The 23,553-nt window shown below is 43.3% G+C and overlaps 1 protein-coding gene across 1 annotated transcript; it reads left to right on the forward strand.

Annotated features, from left to right (window-relative positions):
* Positions 1–3,574: 3,574 nt before the first annotated feature.
* Positions 3,575–21,913, forward strand: LOC310878142 (histone deacetylase 1). The gene is made up of 14 exons (XM_083792290.1): positions 3,575–3,675; positions 5,698–5,810; positions 6,412–6,529; positions 7,078–7,152; positions 9,156–9,294; positions 10,783–10,924; positions 11,642–11,734; positions 13,781–13,889; positions 16,585–16,725; positions 17,421–17,529; positions 18,631–18,761; positions 20,294–20,470; positions 20,785–20,836; positions 21,199–21,913. The coding sequence occupies exons 1-14, from the start codon at positions 3,621–3,623 to the stop codon at positions 21,224–21,226; spliced, it is 1,482 nt and encodes a 493-aa protein (XP_083648416.1). The 5' UTR covers positions 3,575–3,620; the 3' UTR covers positions 21,227–21,913.
* The last annotated feature ends 1,640 nt before the right edge of the window (positions 21,914–23,553 follow it).

Genomic DNA, 23,553 nt, shown 5'->3' on the forward strand with positions numbered 1-23,553 from the left:
GTGCTAGAGCACCCCCTGCCCTTTTGGCAATGTGCTCTAAAAAAAGAAAAAAACTTATATATTTTTTCTTAATTTGTAGTGTGGACCATGGTGACATTGATCAAATCTTGATAAAAAACGCTTCTACTATATTATTTAGGCCCCCCACAATCTAAAGCTATGTTTCTATGTCAGTGGTTCTTCGATTAAAAAATAAATAGCAGACCTACAAGCTCGTAGCTCGCCACTCGGTGGCGCGCTACGAGCTTGTAGATCTGCTATTTTTCAATAGCTAAAGCACCAAAATGCGCTGCACAAGGTGCCCTTTTATTACTTGAGCACCTGCCCCTCTAAATGTCTGTGCACGCCACTGCCCATCATGGTAAAACGAATGACGTATTCAGATGTAATCTGTTTGATTTACTCACTGCAGGGGAAGGGATACATCATTACGCTGTGTGACACATGCAGGTGCAGTGGTGGAGAAAAAAAGTACTCAAATGTTTTACTTAAGTGAAAGTATGAATACTGCAATGTAGGATGTACTCTGTTACAAGTAAAAGACCCGTATTCAAAATGCAGTTAATGCACTCGAGTAAAAGTACAAAAGTATCGGCATCAAAATGTACTTAACCCATTCTGACCTGAGATCAGATTCTAGAAATGTCAGTCGCTCTTCGATTTTTCAAAAATAGCAGACCTACAAGCTTGTATCGCGCCACTCGGTGGCGCGATATGAGCTTGTAGATCTGCTATTTTTCAATAGCTAAAGCATAACATGATGCTGACACCAAAATGGGTGCCCGTTCAGAATGGGTTAAAGTACTAGAAGTTAAAAGCACTCATATTGCAGATTGTCCCATTTCACAAGTTACAAATGTGTACAAAATATTTTGAAAATAGCCGATCTACAGTACAAGCTCACAATGCATCGCATCGTGACACATTGTGAGCTTGTTGATCGTCTATTTTCAAATGGCCGAAATGTGTATAGGATTGAAGTGGTTAATGTACTGTATGTTTTCTTACCAAAATGTACATCTCCAAAGTAGAACTACTAGTAGTAGTAACTAAAGTTTTCAAATAATTGTAGTGGAGTGAAAGTAATCATTTTGGCTCTGAGATGTACAGTATATAAGTAAAAGTATTGGAAATTGGAAATACTCAAGCAAAGTGTAAATACCTCAAAATTGTATACTTAAGTAGCTTACAGTACTTGAGTAAATGTACTTACTGTAGTTACTTTACACCACTGTGTGTGAGTGTGACGCACGTACGTGATCAGAATATAACTGGACTGCTCTGCTTGTATTATAAACGGCGCTCTGTATCAAAATGTAAATAAATAATACCCAACACTGCTTCCATCATACATTTCAATAAAGGTCTTCATTGCAATATCCACGAAGCCCGTCGTAGACCAGTGGTTTTCAACCTTTTTTCGTAATATCAAGTGCCATTATTTATTCAGCATTTGAACATCAAAACATTTTTGAATAGTTCAACTATAGCCAATCTACATTGACACGTTGTGAGCTTGTAAACTGGCCATTTTAACTATTCAAAAATGTTTTGCAAAATAGTTTTAGGCAAAGAAGTTTAGGGATAAGGGGTTTAGCGGTGACGAAAATGTAGCCTGGTTAATATACCAGACTAATATCGCACGGATCCGCGGGATATTAGTCTGGGGAGGCTCAGCTTGGATTTCATTTCCAGGGAAACATTTTCTCTTTGGTCAGAGCTACTGTCAGTCAAAGGTCTCAAGCATTGAACGTCACTGTACCAAAGCCCGCCCATATTGCATACCGTGTCCCTATTGGGCGCACACGTTCTCGTGTGTAGAAAATAGGCGTACAATTGAGCCTCTCCAGACCGAAATCCGCCGGTAGGCAATTTTTTTTTGCCAACGGCTGATTCGGTCTGGTTTATTAACCAGGCTAACGAAAATGGAGCCCCTAGCCTCTCAGACCCAAGACTATTTTTGTTGTTGTCGTTGGATAAGATTTTTATATTCCATGCTGTATTGACGAGGTACCATTAGGGGAGATAACAGGCAAACAATTCTCTACATTCTCTAATTGTGTAGACTTCTTTTAAATGAAGTAATGCAGATGTTTAACACTAATTTAAAATAAAAATTAAACCAAATGGACCCATACATTTTATACCTGCATATCCCGTCAGTCAGTTAGGTCACGCCTTCATATATGGTCACACCTCAATGATCTCATGACATCACACCTCCATATTATGGTCATGCCTTGTGACATCACGCCTCGTGGCACGTCACACCACCATATATGGCCGCCTCCATATATGACGATCGCGACACTGACCTCATCAAACCCTGGATAGCCATATATGAATCACCTCGATCTGCATATATATATATAGCCGGACAGCAATCTACATCTGACCTCAAACCCTTAGATCTCCATATATGGAGCTATATGACCTGTTCTGACATTCCATATGTTGATCGTTCCCCACCCGTCCTTCCTCTTCCTTTTGACTGATACCTGTCCACACAACAGGCCAGAGAATTAAGGCCCGGCCCTATACCTGGGCCCTCATCAAACCCAAGACACTGCCCCCCCGCTGCCACCCTTAGATCTCCATATATGGAGCTATGACCTGCTCTGACCTGCTCTGACAGGCAGCATGCACGCGAGCGAGCGCCGAGCGGTCACTCAATTAGGGCGTATTACTGGTAATAACCCAGGTGAAAAAGAAATATACTAAAGTATAGTACATTTATTATATAAATGAATTATAAAAAATAAAATAAAAGTTGTACTTAGTCGCACTGAAGATATGTTACAACATAAACACAAACACATGAATATATTTGAATGTATACTCCCCCCCCCCCCCCCCCCGAAAAAAATACAATTTTAATTACAAATAAAGTACAGCACACTATTATGCATTAGCATGCTTTGACAAAAGTACCAAAATACTTTTAGTGCAAAAATGTATACCTTCAGTATAACAAAGGTACTAAAAGTATATTTTTAATATATTAAAATACATTACTTTTTCACCTGGGGAAAAAAAAAGATAAAAGACATAATTTAATACACTGGGCGAGAGTGGGCGTCCAGCCGCCCCACTCCACACTCACTTCACACTCCCCCAGTTAAAATAATGTTGTTATTACTTTTTTTGCGGAAGGGGGGGGGGGGGGGGGTCGTCATGTCATGTCACAGCCTGAACAATCTGAGAACCCATCGTCTAAAAATAAACAGCGCCCTCTTTTTCCTTGAATTAGTTTGACGTGAGTCAACACTAGTAGAGCCAGTGAGTGTGAAACGGTCGAGTAGGCCAGGCCTACCCCCACCGTACCCCCCCAAGCACATCATATACATACCGTTACCTTTGTTTGTCGTTTGGACCGTGGTGGTAACGGCGTGGGTGGGTGGGTGGACCTTATGGGTGGACCTGGTGACACTTCAGTCAGCACTGCAGTGAGTCTTGGATCAAAGCGCCGCGCTGCGCCCAGACGCGCCACAAAGTATCAGGTTCCAGCGCTAGTTGGCGCGTCTCCTCTCCTCCAGATCCCCCCCCCCCCCCCCCACACACACACACACACACACAGCACACACGCCACACGCACACACAGCGCGGAAAGAGGAACTAAAATGGCGCTGACTTCTTCTCAAGGAACAAAGAAAAAAGTTTGCTACTATTACGATGGTGAGTGTAACGTTATTGTGTCTGCAGAGAAGCGGGACTCCCCGGGCCCTCTCCGGGAACCCTTTCGCCGGTTTTATTGACCTGCTGTGGGAGAAATGTCGCTGCATGCAGGTTTTCTGGGATGTGTGTGTGTGTGTGTGTGTGTGTGTGTGTGTGTGTGTGTGTGTGTGTGTGACTGTGTTCCGTTCACTTCCCTCCTAGCCTCCAGTGAGCTAAAGCTATAGCTGACTGGCTGACTGATCATCTCTCACCATCACTGTCTGGATGGATTGGATTGGATTGGAAGAAGAATCCATGATCCAGCGTTTTTTTTTAGGGTCATCTTTGGAGCTTTTCGTTTGCTCTTTTTTTTATATGAAATGTTCAGAATAACACATCGTTAACGTTTGAGGTAGTTTAATTATTATATTATTTAATTTAATTAACCCCCCCCCCACACACAGAGGAGAGAGAGAGAGAGAGATAACAAAGGAGACTGTTATGTGGGACAACCTTATTGACACACACACACACGCACACAAACACACACACACACACACACACACACACACACACACACACACACACACACGCGCGCGCGCGTACAAAGTATGGTTGGTTAAAAAGCTTCACTTGTGCCGTGCGACGGCGGCGCTTGCCGACTAGCGGCTGGGGCAGATGTAGCTATAGCAGCATTGATTGATTGTTACCTTGTAGTTGATAGAACCGTTCCGTTACGTGTCTTGCAGCTCATTTATTGTCGGCACGCGACGCCTATTAATTGGGCTTTAAAATGTCCCTAAGAGAAATAGATATGTGCAGAATGCAGTTCTCTTGTTGCCATCAGGCACTGCCTGGTCCGTGCGATATTAGTCTGGTTTATTAACCAGGCTACTGGAGACCTGGACCTGGTGCATGTAGACCAGTGGTTGGTTCTTAAACCTTAATTGAGAATCGAGACCCAAAAGAGAAATGCATGAGTTGTTTGCCTATCCGGATAGCGAGTAAAGGAGAACTCCTCCTAGCCTTTCTTGGTGTTTAATCACAACAAGGTCTGTATTGAGATCAGACAGAATATAACTGACAAAATGTCATGGAATACAATGTTGTGACATCGTGCATAAAGTGAAGTTGGCCTGTCTTAATACTGGACTTTTCACAATGAACAGCACAGGAAAGTCCTGTACAGTTCAATACAACTGTTGTATTGAACTGTAGGACCTTCCTGTGCTGTTACAGTTAAAGTATTCGATCAACCAAACAATCAGAATAGAAATGGAGACAGGTTACAGGTACTACAGAATCAGTTGTCACATCACAAATATGTACAGCTAAGACCAGTGGGTGAAATTTGTTTTAGCATGGTTTGTTAATTCCCATCGGGGAAAGGAGAGCAAGAAAGAGATGGAAATTATTATTATTATTATTTTCCCCCCACATAAACCTGAGAGGCTTACAGTATAGAAGGTTGCGTGAGCAATGAGCATAGCAGCAGTAGTACTGTACACTGTAGAGTTGTGTACATTTATATCCTTATATGGACGTTAGTTGGTGCTCGAATTAAAACAAAAATGAACACACAAAAGGCACTGAATACAAATGAGCCAGAAGATTGTTTGACCACTTTTATTGAACAAACAAGCGCACACCAGTTTTATTAACATGATTATAAACAGTACAGGAGGTACAGTCGAAGGTAACGCTAAAAGGATAACACAAACGCCCCAGGGTACCCAAAATGTATAGATCGTGATCTACCCAGTAGATCAGGGAGACCGCACGTTTCAAGTTTTAAAATCCTTTGACGTTTTTGGTATTATTTGCTTCTGTCTCAGGTGATGTTATTTGTTTGCGTGTTTCAGTTTTTAAATCCTTTGACGTTTTTGTCTTTGATTCTGTCTCAGGTGATGTTATTTGTTTGCGTGTTTCAGTTTTTAAATCCTTTGACGTTTTTGGTATTTGATTCTGTCTCAGGTGATGTTATTCGTTTGCGTGTTTCAGTTTTTAAATCCTTTGACGTTTTGGTCTTTGCCTCTATCTTAGGTGATGTTGGGAATTATTACTACGGCCAGGGTCACCCCATGAAGCCCCATCGCATCCGCATGACCCACAACCTGTTGCTCAACTATGGCCTCTACAGAAAGATGGAGATCTATGTACGTACCTCTGCTTTCACGCAGTGTTGATTTCCTTCGACTAATACTATGACTACCGTACATGAAAACTAAGCTATAATGACTGAAACTTAAGACATATAAAATATATTGACAATTTCATCAAAAAAATAAAAGCTAGACTAAAATGATTTCCAAGGGACTAGTGGACAAAAGATCCAGGATAAGTAAGACACAAGTCATTTTATACTTGGTTGCACACTGAAAATCTACGAGTTCACAACTCGTTATGTTGTTATAACGTATTATGGCGGCATTAAGGCCTGCCAAAATATGTTTTAGCCGACTAAATCAACTGTAGAGTTAGTCGACTATTTATTTATTTAGCGCTGTGGTTCTCAGGGGGGTCCCGACTCCCCAGCTAAATGATAGCTAGGAACCAAATGGACCCTTATGGGTCTGTAACTCAGACCCATAAGGGTATTTGTACACTCTCAGAGTTAAATCAACGTTGACTTTACAATATAAATTGGGGGTCCCAGAGATAGAAATACCATGGGGGTCCGTAGCCTAATTGCATGTCAAACTGGGGGCCTTGACGTGAAAGGGTTTGAGAACCACTGATTTTGCGTGTCTGTTGCAGCGACCCCACAAGGCTAACGGGGAGGAGATGACCAAATACCACAGTGACGACTACATCAAGTTCCTGCGTTCCATCCGGCCAGACAACATGTCCGAGTACAGCAAACAGATGCAGAGATGTAAGTTTGGCCAGAGGGAGACTGAGGCTGTGGTAATAGTGATCATAGAGTTTGTCCACTGAAACTATGACGAAAAATGTTCGGCGACAAAATCTTAAATAAAAACTAATTTCAAAAGTAAGCTATGATGACTAATACTAAGAAATACTAATAATACTAATATTAATACTAATACTATAAAAAATAATTCAGACAACCAGGAGAGAGATATTTATGAGCTTATTTTTTTATAGTGTTCCAGTTCCAATTTTGTCTGCTCATTTATTTCTGTCCTCACTTACACTAACACTAATCTGTGCAATGACTGTGTTATCTCTATCCTAATTGGATAAAACTGGTATCCCAGTTTCCGTTCCTGAGAATGCATTTTCTGTTTAATAAAAAGCTGGAGAGACATGGAGACTATACTGTTACTGCAACAAACAAATAGCAAATAGCAATGAGTAAAAAAAAAAAAAATAGAGCTTTTTAACACTTATTTTAATTTTAACCAAAGAAAATCACTTTAAGACAAAGTGTCTATTTGCATATTATCCGTTTCTCCACAGTTAACGTGGGGGAGGATTGTCCCGTGTTTGATGGCCTGTTCGAGTTCTGCCAGCTCTCAACCGGGGGCTCTGTGGGTGAGTTGTCTTGATGCGTTCTACCCTGACATATTTGCCCCGGAAGAATCATGTTTGCACCGGTCATCCCTGACACCCATCCATACGTGCAAAAGGAAGAATAAGTCTGCACACCGCTTTGAAAGCTCCCCAAAAACTTTATTTACCAAGGTGGGGTAAAAAAAAAAACACAACGTTTCGGCCTCTGTTGCCCTCGTCAATATACCTGACGAAGGCCACAGACTTATTCTTCCTTTTGCAGTCTGTTCTTTTTTGTTTCGAGCACCCGTTGAATTAAAGGAGAATTCCATACTAAAAGGCTTTCTTACCTTTCTTTGTAGTTGTTACATCCCCACCAAAGAGGTCCAGGTGTTATTTTGTGCAAAAGCTCCTTAAAATTGAATGGGAATTGAATGGGGCTATGGGGTGTTGTGCTAATTCGCTTATTTCCATCGCTCAAAATTATAATTTCTTTGTATATATCCTCTCTTCATAATGTAAATAATATCCCAAGCGGCACACTTTACTACTTCTTTCGATGGAAATAAGCGAACTAGCATAACACCCCATAGCCCCATTCAATTCCCATTCAATGCAATGCAATTCATTGAGGGCTTATGGTAGGGGAAATAGCCAATAAGGAGTTTTTGCACAAAAAAACACCTGGACCTCTTTGGTGGGGACGTACAAAGAAAGGTAAGAAAGTTAAGAAAGCATTCTAGCATGGAATTCTCCTTTAACCCAGTATGGGCGTGCACCTCCTGACCACTTTAACCCATCCATGCGTCCCATGAGGATGCGAGCGGGTCGACAGTGACTGGCTTCAGTCAACCCGTTCTGTCCCTATATGAAGCCACTCTGTGAATCGGTGACTGGACCGCGTTGGTTCTTCGCTTGCTTCGTCTGTATTTGTGCAGCGTTTCAAAGCCTTGGGGTACAAAATGGAAAGGTTTTCTATTTCAGGGTTTTCAGGCAGTGAATTTAAATTCGTTGCCGTCCGGAAGGAACCACCTAACTCCATTTTTGAGGTTTTAGATTTATTTTTTCTCTTTCATCCATTTATTGTCAATGGGAATTAAATTTTGTGTAGGACAAAATGGCCGATTTGCTCATCCACATATGACGTCAATTCTCCATTCATTGTCGGTGGCATTTAATGTTTGTGTTAGGACACAAATCTACACTATAGCTATATATAGGAGTGGCTAGCGCCTCTCAAAAATATTGAACCAATGGAAATGATAGATTTCCACTCCAAAATGCTGGAGGTTACGTACTCTGTGATGATCCTGGCTCTGTGGGGTTGTCATCCTGGAGGATGGTCCCAGATTCTGAAGATGTGGGATCGCCACTGGCTCCAGAATCTCATCCCGATATCTCACTGTATTGATATATTGCCTTCAATGATGACAACTTCAAGTTCTGTCTTGCCTGTGAGAGAGATAGTGCCTCATACCATGCCAAGTTGTTGTGGCTGCGTATGGAAAGTGAAAAGCTAATAAAGTGTAAAAATGGCCAATATGTGTTTTTTTCCTTTATTACTGTGGGAGAGTGCAATCACTAAGCAACTCATAGCAAAGGGTTGAATTCCAACCACTTGCCATTTTGGCAAATTGTTTGGAGGCACTACCCACACTCTTAGGCGCGATTCATACTCTTATTTTAGAGCCGAATAAAAGTCGGTTCGGCTCTGTAGAGCCTACAATGTGACGTCATTTGAGGTTCGTTGTAAAGATGATCAATCAATGATTAAAATGATTAAAAAAAATACAATACCAATTGATATTATTAAAGTGGAGAAATAATGGACCAAAGTTACGTTTCTGAACTTTTGTTGCTGAGTTTATATTCAAAGACGTGCACACTTTCATAAAAACCTTCATGATTTCTCAAAAATAGCAGATCTACAAGCTCATAGCGTGGCACGAAGTGATGCACTATGCGTGAAATATTAGAAAAAAAGGGTATTAAATATGGTATATAATAAAAAATGTGTTCATTGTTTGGTCGTCACTGTGTTCTAGCCGGCGCAGTTAAGCTCAACAAACAACAGACCGACATCGCCATCAACTGGGCCGGAGGACTGCATCACGCCAAGAAGTCTGAGGCCTCGGGCTTTTGCTACGTCAATGACATCGTCCTCGCTATTCTAGAGTTACTGAAGTGAGTATGAAAGACTGATCACAGCCACCCTGCTATGTTGTCAGTGCCTGGAATTGCATGGATGCTCTCATGCCATTTCTCCCTCCGTTGGGACTCGAGAGCACATGTTTTACCTCTAAAAAAAGGTGTGTTTGTGTGTGTGTGTGTGTGTGTGTTTAACCCATTCTGACCGGGCACCCATTTTGGTGTTGGCATCATGTTATGCTTTAGCTTTTGAAAAATAGCAGATCTACAAGCTCATATCGCGCCACCGAGTGGCGCGATACGAGCTTGTAGGTCTGCTATTTTTTGAAAAATCGAAGAACGACTGACATTTTTAGAATCTGATCTCAGGTCAGAATGGGTTCATCAGACCAGTGTGTGTCCAGTGGAAAACCTCGTGTGAATCTGATCTCAGGCCAGAATTGGTTAACTTTGTACCACGGCCATCTTGCCATCAGCGTCGGGAAGCTCTCGTTTTCAGTAAAGCAAACGTCATAACTACCTCCTGCATTATGTGCAAATTCAAAAGAGGTGGTACGCAGGGACGTTGGGTGATCTATCCCAACGAGCACATCCAAACTAAAAATAATTACCTGCAGGGACAGAAAGTAGCTCATGCCTCATAGCATGTCTACAGTGGACTTTCATGAAACAAACACTTTGCAGATGGAGAGAGGATAATTCAAGCTTTTCGTACAGCTGCATTGTTGGTGAGCTTGACGTTTTTTTTTTAATACAATCAGATGGGACTTTTCTGTTTGGATGTACGGGCTGTCGATGGGAAATTGCACCTAGTTTACCACCTTGCCATTAACTTATTATGGGCAGTTGTTCTTGTGAAGCACATTTCTGCTGGACACGCCAACAAGCAGCCAGCCTGTATAGTGCAGCCTCGCTGTGGAACACTGCATTGTTTGTGACGTGCGATTTGAGCTTCGTTCACTATTACTTACTATCAGTGGCGTGCACAGACATTTAGAGGGGCAGGTGCTCAAGTGAAAAAAAGGGCACCTTGTGCAGCGCGTTTTGGGGCGGGAATCCATTTTGGCAGATCTACAAGCTCATAGCGCGCCACCGAGTGGCGCGCTACGAGCTTGTAGGTCTGCTATTTTTCTTTAATCGAAGAACCACTGACATAGAAACATAGCTTTAGATTGTGGGGGGCCTAAATAATATAGTAGAAGCGTTTTTGTATCAAGATTTGATCAATGTCACCATGGTCCACACACTACAAAAAAATTCAAGAGCAAAATTGCCAAAAGGGCACCCCCTAGTGTCTATCTGTGCACGCCACTGCTTACTATTGATTGCTGAAGACTGGACATGGCCGGAGGCCAGCAGGACAGGGAGAACATGCCTGTAGGAGCCAAATGGACCGTATGAAACGTCAACTGGATTTACAGGATGCGACCACGGCGTGGCGCTGTTGGCTAGTATATAATGTGTCTTGTGCATCGACATAGGGGTATAGGTAATATTAACTGTCGTGTCCCATGGCTCCACCAGGTACCACCAGAGGGTCCTGTACATCGACATAGACATCCACCACGGTGACGGCGTGGAGGAGGCCTTCTACACCACGGACCGCGTGATGACCGTGTCCTTCCACAAGTACGGAGAGTACTTCCCCGGCACGGGAGACCTGAGGGTAAGCCTCGTCTTATGACGGTGGTTCTCAACCCGGTGGGGACCGGCGGACTGTCTGGGGCCGGTTGTCCCAAAGAGAACCTTGTTGTGTGTAGATTTTTACTGGGGCCAAACAGTTCTCCTTCCTCTCCTTTCTTTAATGATAATTTAACCCATTTAGGCCTAAGGCCGATTCTAAAAACGCCTTCTAAAGCCTGACCTAAGTTTTCTGAAAAACTTCAAATATTTATATAGCAACATCAATCTTTTGTAATTTTTTAATACTGTACAAATAGCAGATCTACAAGCTCATAGCGCGCCACCGAGTGGCGCGCTACGAGCTTGTAGGTCTGCTATTTTTGAAAAAAATCGAAGAACGACTGACATTTTTAGAATCTGATCTCAGGTCAGAATGGGTTCATCAGACCAGTGTGTGTCCAGTGGAAACCTCGTATGAATCTGATCTCAGGTCAGAATGGGTTAAGGAAGGCTTGTAGATCTGCTATTTTCACAATACTTTGGAAACCGAGTTATACTAAATTGAATGCCTCAACTCCTACAATTCCAAGTGCTGGTGCGGTTCCCCCTTTCAAACAATGATTATTTGCCTGAAAAGTTTGGGAACCTTACGACACACACACGCGCGCACACACACACACACACACACACACACACACACACACGTGTGTTGAATGTTGAGTTCCAGTAGTGTGCTTGACACAGAGCTTGTCTCCTGCAGGACATCGGTGCAGGGAAGGGTAAATACTACGCCGTCAACTACCCGCTGAGAGACGGCATCGACGACGAGTCTTACGAAGCCATATTCAAGCCTGTGAGTACATCATGGAACACACAGTTCCCAGAGTGGGGGTCCTCGAGAGAGAGAGAGAGAGAGTTCCAGGGGGTCCCCAGCAAGGTTATAATAGTTTTTTATTTTTTTCATTATAGTTTAGTTTTAGTTAGTTTTGACATATTTTGTTCTAATGCTAGTTTTTATTTTGGTGAAAATGCTTAGTTTTAGTGTTAGTTTAGTTTTAGTTTTCTTTGTACTTTGGTTTAGGGTTAGCGTGGCTACATGCTGCCGTACGGTGCTGAAAAACGCCGTAAAACTTGTTGGAGAAATGAGGAAATGAATCGAATGAATTTAAAAGGATATTGTAAATATCCGAAAAGTATATAAATATTGATAAAAACTCAAACTAAGGGTACTTTGTCTATAATTTCAGTTTGTTTTAGTTCATTTTGAGGACACACAATACAGTTTCAGTTTAGTTATCGTTTTTGAGTGGTGCAACCACTCCTACAACCAGCTTGCAATGTCCTTTGCAATGAGCACGAGTATGTGACTTAATAATAGCAGTAGGGGGCGCCAGAAACAGTGAGAGGGGTAGTGACTAATGAGAGAGAGTGAGAGAGAGAGAGAGAGAGAGAGAGAGGGGGGGGGGGGGGGGGAATTGCACCACTCAGTTCACACGTGTGTGATTTTTAATTTATATTTAGTTTGTATTAGTTTCAGTTAACTAAAATGTTTTGTTAATTCTAGTTTTCGTTTTTTTAGTTAGTTTTAGTTAACTATTATAACCTTGGTCTCCAGCTACATGATAATTAGGAACCAAATGAACCTGTATGGGTCTGTGACTCAGAGTGCAAAAATGGAACCAAATGAACTCTTTAACGGTTCCATTTGGTTCCATTTGTACACTCTCAGAGTTAAATGAACATTGATTTTACAATATAAATCGGGGTCCCAGAGATAGAAATGCCATTAACCCATTCTGACCGGGCACCCATTTTGGTGTCAGCATCATGTCGTGCTTTAGCTATTTAAAAATAGCAGATCTACAAGCTCATATCGCGCCACCGAGTGGCGCGATACGAGCTTGTAGGTCTGCTATTTTTGAAAAATCGAAGAGCGACTGACATTTTTAGAATCTGATCTCAGGTCAGAATGGGTTCATCAGACCAGTGTGTGTCCGGCGGAAACCTCGTATGAATCTGATCTCAGGTCAGAATGGGTTAAATGGGGGGAGCCGTAGCCTAATTCAGGCCAAACCGGGGATCCTTGAAATGAAAATCACTGCTAAAGCCGTAAAAAAATCTTCTCTTATGGGGGTCCTTAGCATATATATATTCTAATGGGGGTCCTTAGCCTATATATATTCTAATGGGGGTCCTTAGCATATATATATTCTAATGGGGGTCCTTAGCATATATATATTCTAATGGGGGTCCGCGGGCTAATGAGTGTCAATTTGGGTAACAATTACTTTTCTGGATCCACACGCATTAACGGCTTAAAGGAGAATTCCATGCTAGAATGCTTTCTTATCTTTCTTACCTTTCTTTGTAGTTGTTATGTCCCCACCAAAGAGGTCCAGGTGTTATTGGCTATTTTCCCTACCATAAACCCTAAATGAATTGCATTGCATTGAATGGGAATTGAATGGGGCTATGGGGTGTTATGCTAATTCGCTTATTTCCATCGAAAGAAGTAGTAAAGTGTGCCGCTTGGGATATTATTTACATTATGAAGAGAGGATATATACAAAGAAATTATAATTTTGAGCGATGGAAATAAGCGAATTAGCACAACACCCCATAGCCCCATTCAATTCCCATTCAATTCAATGCAATTCATTGAGGGCTTATGGTAGGGGAAATAGCCAATAAGGAGCTTTTGCACAAAATAACACCTGGACCTCTTTGGTGGGGACGCAACGACTACAAAGAAAGGTAAGAAAGCCTTTTAGTATGGAATTCTCCTTTAATAGGTTAGCTATTTTTGGCACATGACGACGGCAAAATGTAGGCATTCAGATCAGACACGAGTCCAGACATTGTGAACAGCCGTGGTGGTGTTTGGGTGTGGCTGTTGTAGATCATGGCCAAGGTGATGGAGATGTACCAACCCAGCGCTGTGGTTCTCCAGTGTGGAGCCGACTCGTTGTCAGGAGACCGCCTGGGATGCTTCAACCTCACCATTAAAGGTATGAGCTTTTCCCCCGGCTATTTAGATATTTAGATATATTTAGATAGAGCTTGTAGATCGGCTATTCTAAAACGGGTAGTCCCAATACTTCATTCTGATTGGCTGGTTACCGTCACGTGACCGGTGTAAATTTCACCGATAACCCACTCCTTCAATCACTTTGTATCAAACTGCAGCCTTGTAGCTGAACTGGGGAAGGGGAGCGCTTGATTGCTTTACAAACACATGCCGTGCGGGCGTCTAAGCACCGCCCGGCTCATATGACTGTGAATGTGTGGCTCCAGGCAGCCCCGTAAATACATCAAGCGCTATTCTCCCGTCACATAGGCTACTTGCGGAGCAAAACAAGGGAGTGTTTTGGCTCTGGGTCGCTCGCTCTGGTGGCGCAAAGCGTAGATACTTTTGTGAATTTAATATTAATATTGCTATATGTTTGTAACCGTTTTAGAAAAGCAATAAGCCACTCGAGGCCCCAGCTTACCGGGTATTTTACACTGGCTCCCAGGCAGTGTAAAATACCCGGTAACCTGAGACCTCTCGTGGCTTATTGCTTAATTTGTTTTGGAAAACGTCCCCCCCTCTTGAGTAGGGATGCTGTGGTAGGGTTCAGGTGGTGAACTAACTTGTTATTGTCTCCACCAGGCCGAAGGCATGTGGGGAGAGTATGTTTTGCACTCCGTCCGTCCGTTTGTGTGTCCGTCCGTCCGTCCGTGTGTCCGTTAGTAGCTAATCTCGGCCACCGTTAACCTGGTCGATGGCAAATTTTGCACACACACTCCCTGGATGCCAACGATGAATCTCTGCCCCAAACATTCCAGAACGGCCTGTTATAGCGCCACCAGGAGGCCGCTTTGTGCAAAACAAGTTTTTGCACAGTACACCTACAGATTTTGTCCAAACATCACGCAAATTGGTACACACACTCCCTGGATGCCAACGATGAACCTCTGCCCCAAACTTTCCAGAACGGCCTGTTATAGCGCCACCAGGAGGCCGCTTTGTGCAAAACAAGTTTTTGCACAGTACACCTACAGATTTTGTCCAAACATCACGCAAATTGGTACACAGTCTCTCTAGAGCCATTCAACCAAACCGGTCTTTCAGATTTCTCAGACTCCATCCTGATTGGTTAAGATTGGCTTCCAAAGTTCACAGGAGTGCTCAGTTTCAAACAAAATGCTGCAAATCATGAACACATTGCGTGATTTCCGTCAAATTGTGCACCCACATTCCCACTAGGCCCAGGACAAAATGCCACATGAACAATTTCAACTCAGCCTCAAGGTGGCGCTATAACTGGCCGAAAAGTGTTTTTACCTCTAACTGCACGGATCTGTGGATAACCTGGTGGAGACCTGTGCCCAGAAGGGCACTTTTTCTAGTTATTAGTTGTAGTTGTTAGTTTCTTGGGGCTTTTTATTGATATGTTGAAAGTAGACTGACAGGAAATGAGGGGAGAGATGGGGGGGGGGGGGGGGGGGGGGGAGACATGTGGCAACTTAGGCCGTCGGGACCGGGAGTCGAACCTGCGTCACGTCATTAGTTGTATAGTTAATGGTTTTAAAGTTAACAGCCGTGTAAAACGGCCGACAGGATGTGTGTGTGTGTGTGTGTGTGTGTGTGTGTGGACACGGCTTTCACGTGTGTCCTGGCAATTTAGAAGGTGTATAGTGTGTTTACGACATGAACAGCCTGTGGCATTCTGGAGTATAACGGCATTGCAACTTCAAATGGCATGACGTTTTAAGAGGATAATATTTAGACCCACGGTCCTCAAAGGGGCGCATAGCCAGGGGGTCCGCAAAATAATTCAGATTCTTTTGTCTTTCTCATCATTACATCATCATACTATAATTAACCGAATGTCTGAGTGTCTGTCTGTCTGTCAGAAACAGTGCCGTAACTCCTTACTGCCTGCACCAATCACTCCCTTGACACATTAATGATTATTAATTAATGTATTAGTCAATTACAAACGCACCCAGGCGCATTACCCTTCACGGCCACAAGGGGGGGCAAATATCTCATAACGGGTAAGGACTAGTCATTATAATTATGTTTAGCCTATCTAATTTAAAAGTGTGCTGTCAAGTTTTGCACACACAAAAAAAAAGAAAAGAAAAAAAATTGGCACGTGATTCATTTCATATTATAGTAGTGGTTTCTGTATAATGGCTATGAAATTGATCTGAATGATTTTGATTGAAAGGTTTTCAATACAAATAGTTCCAAATAGTTGTACACATGGTGGTTGTAAGTATAATGCTTATCGGTGTTTTGCGAGTATGAGGGGCGGAACTTGGAAAGGTGGCTCCCCTCCAAGGGGTACCTGGAGTTTGAGAACCCCTGATTTAGACTGGACCCCACTGGTCCCTGATGGACGGCTGATTTAGACCTCACACTCACACGTCAGACACACTTGTGTCCTGTGTCTTCTGTGTGTCATGGCCACCTCAATGCATTTCCAATGGGAGTCACATGGGGTTTCATAACGCAACCTTGTTGCGCGTGGCTGTCTTCTGCCCTCCCAAGGTTGTGTCTTCAAACCACGTGACTCCCATTGGAAATGCACTGAGGCGGCCATGACACACAGGACTTGTCTTATAGGTCTGAGCGAGGCCTTAGACTGGAGCCCACTCTGGTCCCCCCGACGGACGGACGGCTGAAGCCAGTGTTGTTTTTGCTCCACCCAGGTCATGCTAAGTGTGTGGAGTACATGAAGAGCTTCAACCTGCCTCTGTTGATGCTGGGCGGAGGAGGCTACACCATCCGCAACGTGGCTCGCTGCTGGACGTACGAGACGGCTGTAGCCCTGGACAGCTCCATCCCCAACGGTGAGTCCTCAGAGCGGCTTATTACCGTCACTTATTCATAATGATTAATAATCCATTAAAACTCCTTCAGTGTGGCCCAGGCCGTAGCGTAACGGTCTGGGCACCGGACTGGTAATCCAGTCGCAGTGTGCCGCGGGTTCGACTCCCGGACCCGACACGGCCTTTACTGCATGTCATCCCCCCATCTCTCTCCCGTTTCCTGTCAGCCTACTGTCTGTCCCTTCAAAAATCAATAAAAGGCGTAAGCCGCAAAAAAAAAAAAAAACTCCTTCAGTGCCACCTAGTGGTCACCAGTTTAGGCTCTGAGTGCCAGACCTCCCATTATTAAAAAAAAGAGGGCGTTATAAAAAAAATTGTAAAAAAAAAAAAAATTGTAAAAAAATAAATATATATATATACGTCTATACGTCTATTCTAATAAGAGTTGTGTTGTATTTAGAACTTGTCACGTTATAAAAGGAAACTGCTGGATCATTAAGAAATGTCAAGATGTCTGTTTGTTTGGGGTTCAGATATCTTGATGGTGAGCATTTACCACCATTTCATTGTGTGCTTCTGTCATAGTCTTATTAATCAGTTGATATTTGATTGATCTGAGATTAATTTAGACCATGAATGATGGTAACATAAGGCAAGGTACAGTTATAGGCAAACTGCAAAGTGATAAGAGTATCCGTTTGTCCACCACTCCACAGAGCTGCCGTACAACGACTACTTTGAGTACTTTGGGCCGGACTTCAAGCTTCACATCAGCCCGTCCAACATGACCAACCAGAACACCAACGACTACCTGGAGAAGATCAAGTGAGTAAAGCCCGACACACACACACCGGGTGCACAGGCGTTGCCGCGCGGCAAAATAGAACAGTGGCGTATCGGAGCGTCAGGCGAGGCGTGAACGCGCGTCGGACGCCGCCGGTGTGCGATAGGTTCATTGGAAACAACGGAGGCGGCTGTTTTTTGACGCGCGGCGTTCGCAGACGGTGTGTGTAGCCCTTCACTCTGCTCTTCATCTCAGTGCTGCTACTGTGCTTGTCGGGGAATATACGACTGGAAAGATGCCCGTCAGTGCACGGTGTGAACCATAGATATAAAAACCTGCCTCATGCGCCGCTGCGATTAATTGGAGCGACCTGTGTCCACGTGAGGGATACAGGAAGTGCGCCGGACATGAGCGTCATGGTCACACGGTGCAACTAGGGTTGTCCACGATCCGATCACGTGATCGGAAATCGGGGGCCGATCGCGTCATTTTCAAATGATCGGAATTACAATTTTTACAATTTAGGCATTTAGCAGACGTAAATACCCTGTTCAAACCACTCCCTTCCAAAAAAACGCTACCAGAGCATCAAATCTCGCACCACCACCCGTCTCAGTAACAGTTTCTACCCCCAGGCAGTCAGGCTTGCTGAACAGCTGACCTTGAACTGTATTGCACTGTTTTGTCACTTCACTTGCACTTTTCTTTCAGTTCTTTGTCTTTTTCTTGCACTATAGATGTTTGTTTATGTCCTGTGTATGTAAGACTGATCAGGGCTGTATTTTGCGTGTCTTAAGTACCAGGTCTTATTCCCTAACTTGAGTAAACTAAAGACCTGGAGGCGTGATCAATGCTCTTTGGCCACTCAGAATAGCCAAATGGCATTGACCACGCCTCCAGGTCTTTAGTGTACTCAAGTTAGGGAATAAGACCTGGTACTTAAGACACGCAAAATACAGCCCTCTGAGAGTGCTCTGAGCAAAACAATTGTCATCGTATTTATACTCTGTATCTATACACATGACGAATAAACCTGAACCTCTGGCCCAAAACTGTGAAAACTGACTGACGTGACGTTGATTAATGATCAATAATACAATGAATAAATGTGGCGTTGTGACGTCACACACACACACACACAGGCAGCGTCTGTTTGAGAACCTGCGCATGCTTCCCCACGCCCCGGGGGTCCAGATGCAGGCCATCCCGGAGGACGCGGTGCGGGAGGACAGTGGCGACGAAGAGGAGGAGGACCCCAACAAACGCATCTCCAGTAAGAGACACCCACGTTTGTACTATCTGCGTTGTTTTTTATTTTGTAACCCATTCTGACCTGAGATCAGATTCATACGAGGTTTCCGCCGGGGACACACTGGTCCTGATGAACCCATTCTGACCTGAGATCAGATTCTAAAAAATGTCAGTCGCTCTTCGATTTTTCAAAAAATAGCAGACCTACAAGCTCGTATCGCGCCACTCGGTGGCGCGATATGAGCTTGTAGATCTGCTATTTTTCAAATAGCTAAAGCACGACATGATGCTGACACCAAAATGGGTGCCCGGTCAGAATGGGTTAATGAAAAAATCTTGAAAATGTGGCAGAAATCTTTTAATATATATTATATTCTCTCAGAGCGAACGTTTTTGACTCAAGTCTTTGCTTCTGGGGGGGGGGGGGGGATCCCTGGAACAACATATTTTCAGACGGGGGTCGGCGACCAATTACATATAATCTTTGGGGTCCTTGACATGAAATAGTTTTAAAACAACTGATATAGAAACAGGTTTTTCTAGAAAACCGTCATGATTTAGAAGACATGTGTGTTAGATGAAGTGTAAAATGAAACCAAATGGACCCTTTCTAGCATGGAATTGTGAACAAAATCGCAATATCGTATCCAACGGCAACAAAAAGGTCTTGGGTCCGAGAGGCTCAAACGCAGAATAAGTAATGGACCTTGATATTATGAAAAGGGTCGAAAGCCACTGAATTAGACATTGCACATCATGCTGTGTTCCCTATGTAATGTCATGCAAATGTATTCCACTGTTTGACTGTCTGTTTTTCCGTTTTGTGTTTCCTGTGAGGACTGCGGATGAAAATGAGCAACTATATCCGGTGTATTTACGTCCATGTGACGTCCATTAATATGCATTGTCCTGTCCAAATGAACATATAAAGTAAAAGTAAAGAATATGGCAGAGCAGGGGGCACGGTGGCACAGTTGGTAGTGCTGTCGCCTCACAGCTAGAAGGTCCTGGGTTCGATTCCCGCTCGGGATGCTGTGGGTGCTGGCGGCGTGTTTCCTCCTCCGCGTCATCAGTGCCCATACCCGAAAGGCGGGGTTGGCAAAAGGGCCTTTCTGTGTGGAGTTTGCATGTTCTCCCCGTGTCCCCTAGGGTAGGTACCCTCACAAAAAACATGCAGTAATCCTGGTCACTAAACTGCCTCCCCCTGGCCAGCCGGGGCGCCTGATGGAGGGGAAAGGAACTGGTTGGAATAACGTGTTCCTTCCACGCGCTACGTCCAACCAGGGAAACTCCCCCCCTGTCAGGTGTAAAGGAGCAATGATTTGGACACTCAGGCATGAAGGAAGCATGAGTTCAAGTCCGTTGCTCTCCCCTTGTCCCCCATATATGGGGACTAGGTTGGTGGAGGGTGTGTAGAGCCCAGGGTCACATTAGATGATTGACACAGGGGTGAGAAATGGGTTACAAAATCGTGGGATAAAACATATATATTAAAAAAAAAAAAAAGAATATGGCAGAGCAGATGGCATCATTCACCCCTGTCCTACTGTACAGTCCGCGCCCATGACAAGAGGATAGCGTGCGAAGAGGAGTTCTCCGACTCGGAAGACGAGGGCGAGGGAGGACGCAGGAACGCCGCCAGTTACAAGAAAGCCAAACGAACCAAGACGGAAGGAGAGAAGGAGGGAGAAGAGAAGGAGAAGGAGAAGAAAGCTCAGGAGGAGAAGAAAGGTACGGGACCGTTCATTTAGTCTCTGTGATGTTGTCATTGTTTTAATCTTCGATTGGAATTGTCATTAGTAAAAAGGGGCAATGTGTCACATTTCTACTCTGTTACTAGCATAAGTAACACGAGGAATGTTGTCAGGAAATGTTTCGAATTAATGTTTGAAAATCATGTCCACACCACAACATTTTTCGCTTTGAGGCAGTCAATCTGGGGGAATATTTTGGATTATAGAGTTCTGATCGGAGCAAATATTATTATATTGACGATATCTCTGTAGTATTTGGAGTTACATGTAACCTTTTCCTCCCCACCACAGAAGTGAAAGAAGAGGAGAAGGTACCAGAGGAAGAGAAAATGGACACAGCCAAGTAAGAAAACCTTATTTGAGCGGAAATAGTTGATCTATAAGCTTACATGTCTCAACAACAGATTCTGAGCTGGGCTACCAGCAGAGGGCGCCGTTTCTCTTTTCTTTTTTGGCCGATGGGTTTCCAGATTGCTTGTGCCAAATCACTTTGACCAAATCATTTGGTATGGAGGAAAATTAAATAAATAATCCATGGTATAAAATTGTGTTGCAGATTTAACTTTTACATAGCTTTCATAGATGGCTTCATAGACATGTTTGACATGAATGTTGTCATCAGTTCTATATATATATATATATATATTTTAAGGAGTTAAGACATAAAGTGCATAAGGTTAACATAGGCTGTTGTGGATCTTCTAGGCCTAAAGAGGAGTCCAAGACGCCGTGAGGCCCCCCCTGCCCACGGACCCCTTCATGACGCCGTGAGGCCCCCCCTGCCCGGACCCCTTCATGACGCCGTGAGGCCCCCCCTCCTGCCCGGACCCCTTCATGATGCCGTGAGGCCCCCCCTCCTGCCCGGACCCCTTCATGATGCCGTGAGGCCCCCCCTGCCCGGACCCCTTCATGACGTCCCTTGAAGGACTGTACATTAAAAAAACGGACTCGACCCTCCCTCCCACAGTGGGAGCCACACCTATTTTCTAGGACGCCCTTTCAACAAATATTCCTGTCCATGAAAGTAAAAATGGGATATTTTATTACGTATTTTTTTTTTTTTTTGTATGCTTTGTCAGATCGTTTGTTCTGAATCTTTCTTATGTTATGAAATCTGCTTTTCCTAGACAAAGAAAAAAAAGTGTAGTAGTCTTTGGCCTCTATAGCATATTTTACGTTATCCTTTATACTTTGTCTTCTGGATTTAATTTATTTAAATCATGGATTGTTTTTGTTTTGTATATTTCAGTCCTGTGCCTTTTTTGGGAAAAACGTAATTGTAAAACGTTAAATTGTGTTTTTGCCATTTAACATTGGAACGTATGAATTGCACAGGTCAGATATGATTATTTGAATATACAAATAAATAATTGGCATATTTAATAATTTTATACTTTAAATAAAAAAACCTTAAATAGCGGAGATTTTGCTGCTCTACACGCTTTCAACATGTCACAAAGTGAGATGTTGTAAAGCTTGAAATGGCAGATATACAGATCTGCTATTTCTGCATCAATCTTTCAACATGGAAAACGGTTATGCCCAAAATAATTATCTCAAAACATTGCGATTAGACGATTGTTCATGCAATCATTGTGACAGGCTTAGCCTTGGACCATCACAAAACACTTCCTGACTGACATCAGTGGGAATTCTTTGCTGCTGGGATTAGATTCCATTGCAGTCGAGACATAAAAGTCCATAAGTTTAACCACAGGGACCCCCGAGTACATTCTGCGAAAATAGCCGACCTACAAGCTTACAATGAAAAGGCGTTTTGAGCTTGGGGGAAATTTACAGGACCGATGTTTCTCACTAGAAAAGTAGGACGATCGCCTCCAACCACTGAAGACGCACTATAGGTTCCATTAACATACTCTACCATACAGACGAGTTAAAACTAGGGTTGCTCCCAATCCGATTCTGATCATTTGATTTTGAGTATCTGCTGAAACAGACACCCCCCCCCCCCCCCCCCCCATACGATAATTCACAATAGTACAATATCCAAAATCACAGACAATATCCAGTCCAATATTAATATCGGCCCCCGATTTCCGGTCACGTGTTCGGATCGGGACAACCCTAGTTAAAACGTTTTTATTCACTGAAATAATTGTTGCTTTAATGTTCAGTAAAATGGGAAGCAGACAAAAACTGCCACAATTCATTCAATGTTTGTACATATTGTTTTTATTCTGCAACGGGAGGAAAGTTATTCCACCACAGTGCTTGCAAATTTCATTTAAAAAAAACGTGTGACATATCAGTCTGTATTGTATTGACCACACTTTTCAACCTCAAATAAAAAAAAAGAAACATTAAAAACTGTTGCGACTTTTGTTCCCGCTTACTAGTCACAAACATACAAGTACATTTAAATTGTAATATTAGTCCATAGTCAAAAAGCCATCTGAGCAGCCATCCGCTGGGCTGGTTCTCGGTTATGCTTTAAATGGAAAAGGAAAATGGCCCCCTTTACCCTTAAAATAGTGATACATGGTTACATAAATTGATTCTCCACCTGTAGCTCCACCTAGACTTCCGTATCTGGACACATCGAGTGATACATGACAAGTAAGATGTTTTGCAGTATTTTGAACAAAAACAGCATTTCAAGTTCTGACCTTTCCGAAGCTGCGATAACATAACTGCACAGTGTTTACCTATGGTGCCACTGGAGCACAGCCTGGCTCCCAGCCCTGAATCGCTACCATAAAAATTAAAAAGAATCCTGGCGATTCAAAAGTGAAACGAAATGAACAGTGTCAGGCTAACTGGAGCAAGCAAAACGCATACGATGTTAGGCTCACCAGACGAACCGGGGTTTATGTACCGTCCGCACTAATGAAGGAGCTGTTCATGCTCAAGGAGGAGAAAGACTTTGATATCTCGAGGTTTACAATTGGCTCATAATGTGCCAAAAGCTAGCTATGTAACTTTGTGCAAGGAAAACTGTGTAAAACAATACTTGTACACGGTCTAGAGTTGCAGACCCGTAACTGGCATTTAGCTGGGCACACCCTGGAACCCACTCAAGGACCAATGGGGGGGGGGGGG

This window comes from Protomyctophum parallelum, assembly GCF_964188405.1.
Source record: "Protomyctophum parallelum genome assembly, chromosome: 20".
NCBI lineage: Eukaryota > Metazoa > Chordata > Actinopteri > Myctophiformes > Myctophidae > Protomyctophum > Protomyctophum parallelum.

Coding starts and splice junctions, on each gene's coding strand:
- LOC310878142 (XM_083792290.1), top strand. CDS start 3,621: ATGGCGCTGACTTCTTCTCAAGGAACAAAGAAAAAAGTTTGCTACTAT. Junction 5,811..6,411: donor ACAGAAAGATGGAGATCTAT/GTACGTACCTCT, acceptor TGTCTGTTGCAG/CGACCCCACAAGGCTAACGG. Junction 20,837..21,198: donor GAGAAAATGGACACAGCCAA/GTAAGAAAACCT, acceptor TGGATCTTCTAG/GCCTAAAGAGGAGTCCAAGA.